General features: G+C 47.6%; 1 protein-coding gene across 1 annotated transcript in view; it reads left to right on the plus strand.

Annotated features, from left to right (window-relative positions):
* tanc2a (tetratricopeptide repeat, ankyrin repeat and coiled-coil containing 2a) overlaps positions 1-5,000 on the plus strand; it is a 153,810-nt gene that overhangs the window by 121,667 nt on the left and 27,143 nt on the right. The window contains 1 exon segment of the mRNA XM_048246409.1: positions 499-792. Coding sequence (XP_048102366.1) covers positions 499-792 — 294 coding nt within the window.

The raw sequence follows: 5,000 nt of genomic DNA on the forward strand, positions 1-5,000 counted from the left end.
TCCTCAGAAGCTGCTACTGCTGAGATGAGCTGGGAGATGAGTTTCCCCGCCAGCGCAGAGCACAGAGCACAGACTGACTCAGCGCACATCACTATGTGTACAGCTCACTGGAGTTCACGGTGTGTGACGAACACACACCTGGAGATGGCCACCAGCAGGCCCTCACTGCAGCTTTCACTTTAACGTTCACAGTGTTCCTCTTCTAACCTAACCATTAGAGCAGGGGCCTTTCAATACTCCTGGAGGTGTTTATGTACAGTCTGGACCAGTATGGGGGTTTAAGGGGTCTAATGCAAAAAGCAGCGAGCAATTTGTTCCATTCCATGCTTTTTCCCCTCTTCTCTTCTGCTCTGTTTTCTGTTTCATCAGCCTTTTATAAATAATAAAGTGTGTTCTGCCGTACACCACTCTTCACTAACTCTCCTCCATCCCTCCATCTCTCTCTCTCTCTCTCTCTCTCTCTCTCTTCCTCTCCTCCCATCTGGCTCCTGTGTGCAGCCACTCTAACAAGCTACTCGGAGAACGCCGAGCGGGGCGGTAAGCACGGCGACGGCGGCCGCGGCAGCCTGAAGCTGTGGCAGACGCAGAAGTCGTCTGGCGCGGGCATGGGCATGGCCATGGGCATGGGCATGGGCCTGGGCGGCGACTCGTTCCTCTACCGCGTGGACGAGAACATGGCCGCCTCCACGTACAGCCTGAACAAGATCCCCGAGCGCAGCCTGGACCACGCCTCCTCGCACTCCGCCCACTCCATCCCCCTCTACCTCATGCCCCGCCCCAACTCCGTGGCAGGTGAGTGCCGGCTCCAACCACCATCCTCATTAGCTCACTGATGCTAACTTCACTACTGCACTAACCACACTACTAGCACCAACATTAGCTCCAATGCTAGCTCTAATGCTGGCTTCAGTGGCAGAGCCATAGCTAAATGTACGGTTAGCTTCTTTTGTTAGGTCTTGCGCTAGGTTGTGTGTTCACACCAGAGTTGACTTCTCCTCCACTCTATAACCAAGATCAACTCTACAGCTAGCTGTAATGCTGGCTTCAGTGGGAGAGCTATAGCTAAATGTACCGTTAGCTTCTTTTGTTAGGTCTTGTGTGTGTTGGAACCAGAGCTGGAACCAGAGTTGACTTCACCACCAGCACCCACAACATATCAGATTGACTACAGTCACCACAGAGCTGCTCACTGGAAAACTATGATTCACACACTGAGCAGTTCTCTCTAGTTGACTCCCCCACAAAAGCTGTAAAAAGCAGTTTTAAAAAGGTTTTGCTGAAGTGATATCATAATGCTGGTTCAGCTTTTGACCGGTACAGCCACCGTGTTTTGGTTAGTACAACTGTACAGTAAATACAATCTATTCCAACTTTCCTGGCAGGAGGTAGACTGAAATCTCCAGCTGCTGCCAACTCCAAAAATCTCACCTTAAATCTATTTTTATGGGTTTATTAAATCTAATCAGCAGCATATGCATTCTGAAATGATTATTATTGTTTTTTTTATTAGCTTGTCTCGTCCCTTCACACTCATGACCTAGGACCCAGACTTAAGGATCTCATCGACTTTCTCTCCGCTCCTGTGTCTTCTCTGTGGTCATGTGGTGTGCGTATATGTGTGTGGTTTTTATAGAGACTTGTCTGCGTGAAAGCTGTGGTCGTTTACCATCATTTACGGGGCTCTTGACTCTTGCACAGTATAAGGGGAGCTCTTCCAGAGTGCCTACAGTAAGGGCTCAGAGGGACCTTAAAACTCACACACACGTGGTTCCCATCAGCAGACAGTGGAGGGGTGTGTGTGTTGGGTGGTGAGCTGCGGATCCTCTGTAACGTCCCCGACAACACAACCCTGTGTGTGTGTGTGAGAGAGAGAGAGAGAGAGAGAGAGAGAGAGAGAGAGAGAGAGCTGGAGTCTGTGCAGGCTTCATAGTCTTCACAGCAGAGGAGGACAAGAGAAATGCACAGAGAGATTCGGTTCAAAGACATGCACAAAAGATGTGTTCAAAATTCAAATGATGTGTTCAAAATTTAAATGAAACAGTCAGCTTACCTGCTGTGTGATTTAGTATTTGTTACATTTGTCAGCTTATCTGCAGATTGGTTATTGGGTCGGTTGCTGAGATGCCTTTGTTGTGCTAATGTAACTCTCATGAAGTGAGCTGGCTGAGAGAGTGGGAACAGGACACTGTGTGGATGTGTGAACGAGGGAAAATATAGAAAGAGTGACAGTGATGGTGGGAAGAATGGGCAAGAGAAAAGCTCTCTCTCTCTCTTTCACACATACCTCAGAATTGTGATGGAGAGGGAGAGGGAGAAGGAGGGAGGAGGAGGAAGAGAAAAGACCATCACAGACTCTCAGCTACCAGCGCCGCTCCTGGGCAAGACGCAGAGGAAGGTTGGGTGAAGGGTGGAGGGAGAATGGCAGAAAGAGATAAAGAGAGAGAGAGGTAGAGATCTGAGAGTTAACACCCCTTAATTAAGCCACATCAGTATGCCATTTAAACACATACAACACATTAGAATTCTCATCTTGACATACAAAACAACAGCAAAATAAAGAGCTACAGAGAATATTAGAGAGAGAGAGAGAGAGTGTGCGTGTGTGTGTGTGTGTGTGTGCGTTGAGGCATCGTGAGGAAAAAGGCAGAGGCAGGATTGAGTTGGCTCAGTGTGAGCTGAGATTTAAAAAGCCTCAGGCATTAACCATCAGAGTCCCACAGAGATGGAGAACAACAAGAGAGAGAGAGAGAGAAGGGTAGAGCATGAAAAGATAGTGAGAAAAAAGAGAAAATGTCTACTATACAGACATGAGAGAAGATGGGAATTCCCTTTAATGACACAATTGGCAATGGAGAGAGAAACAAGAGGGAAAGAAAGGGGTTAGAGAGAGAGAGAGAGAGAGAGATGAAGTGTGAGGCCTGGGGCAGTAGAGAGCTTGGTTCAGCACACAAAAGAGGCCAGAGAGCCCAACCCAGGATCCTGTGGCATCACCTCCCTCTCCACATTCTATTTGTCACTCTCCCTCTCCTCCTCCTTCTGCTCTCTATCCCTCTCCTCCTCCTGTTGCTCTCTCTACCTCCTTCCTTCTCCCTTTCTATTCCCCCTGTCTCTCCTTCTCCTCCTTCTGCTCTCTATCCCTCTCCTCTTCCTGCTGCTCTCTCTACCTCTCTCTCTCTCTCTCTCTCTACCTCCTTCCCTTTCCCTCTCCTCCTCCTCCTCTCTCTACCTCCTTCCTTCTCCCTCCCTATTCCCCCCGTCTCTCCCTCTACTGTGCTCTGCTGTTTGGATTCATAGCCTTTCGAAAGGGATATGGATGGAAAGAGAAAGAGTTAGCTGACGCATGAATGCAGACACGTAGTGGAAGAGAGAGGAAGAAAGGAAGGAAGGAAGGAGGAAGGAAGGATGAACAGATGAAAAAAACAAAACACACTTACAGAAGACAATGTGTGCTCACATGGCATTTAATGGTCTTTGACCTTATATCCCCTCATAGTGTGACAAAAAGGGGCATCCATTCGGGCTCATTTATTTTTGGTTGATTGGGGAGTGTGCGTGCTTGTGTGTGTGCGTGTGTGTGTGAGAGAGAGAGACCACTTTGGGGCAGGGGGTAATTTCATGGGAAGGGTACGTTTATAGTGCTACCCCTTAATCTCCCCAGTACACTTGGGACCTGTGTGTTTCTTTTCTCTGTGTGTGTGTGTATTTGAAAGAGGCGGTGGCCATGTGTGGGCAGTTATTTTAGGCTGTGTGAGAAGGCACAACCCTACCCTGGTAGAATGAAGAAAGCTGCCTTCCTTTTTTCTCTGTCTTTCTCTCTCTGTCGCTCTCTCTTGCACCCTTACACACACACACACACATAGACCATGCATACAATTACTGCACACACACACACAGTCATGCCAATGTGCACACTACACACACACGCACTCACTCAGAGAGAGAGACAGAGAGAAAAAATCCTTTCTGTGAAAGCAATGAGATACTTGCATAGCTATGTACATGCAACATCACTGAAGTTATTTCTTGCCTCTAGCTTTTTCCCCAAGATACATACTTGGCTTCCCAGATTCAGTGTCTCCTCTCCTCTCCCTGTTTCCTCATTGTTTATCTTCCGCCATTTCTCTTTGTCTTTCTCTCCCAATGCTCTTTTTTATCCTCCTACTATCACCTATCCTGTCACTCCATCCTCCTATATGCATTTTCACTATATGCATTTTGTTGGCCAACTCTGGTTATGATGTGTAGTGTAGTATTTGTGTTGTTTATTGGTGTAAACATGTAGTTGAGTATCTCAGTTCTTTGTTGTAGCTCAGTATTTGTGGAATTTGCATGTGTTGAGCATAGAGACAAAACCAGGAAAAGCCTCCACACTTTCTGACACACACACACACACTCACACTCACATATGCAATACTGCCCCAGGCTGTATACCCAAGCACGCATTACCCCAGTGAGGTCTTGCACGTTTATAGGAAACAAACACTGATGCACATGCTAGGTAAGTGCTATATTACATGGAGTCACTTAGCAGGGTATTACTACTTATTCTATGAGGAATCATGCATGTATGCATACAGACAGATATACACACACACACACAAACCCACCCAGAGACTAACTCGTCATCCCTGTCCACGTTGTGAGTGTATAGTCTGCCAGGCGGTCTCTGAGTGATGTTGAAAGCCCTACCTGAGTGTATGAAGGCCATTTGTCCAATAAAGCCATCAGCTGGGGAACATCTGCACCTCTGGCTCCACTCCCAGACCTGGAGTCACACAGAAACTACATCACTGAGACCTTACTCTCCTAAGCACAGCTATATTATGGGCCTCCTGGAAGAGCTCCATCATGAGTCTGTAGTGCAGGGCCATAATGTGTCGGGCCACCTGTGTAAGCTCAACCGTGAAGGTCTAGGGCCCCCTGATGCAGCTCCATCACTGGACACTATCACAAATCAGTGCAGACAGTGCTTTTGCTGAGCTCTGATTCAGGGTTCACTC

The sequence above is a fragment of the Alosa alosa genome, chromosome 6 (assembly GCF_017589495.1).
Source record: "Alosa alosa isolate M-15738 ecotype Scorff River chromosome 6, AALO_Geno_1.1, whole genome shotgun sequence".
Taxonomy (NCBI): domain Eukaryota; kingdom Metazoa; phylum Chordata; class Actinopteri; order Clupeiformes; family Clupeidae; genus Alosa; species Alosa alosa.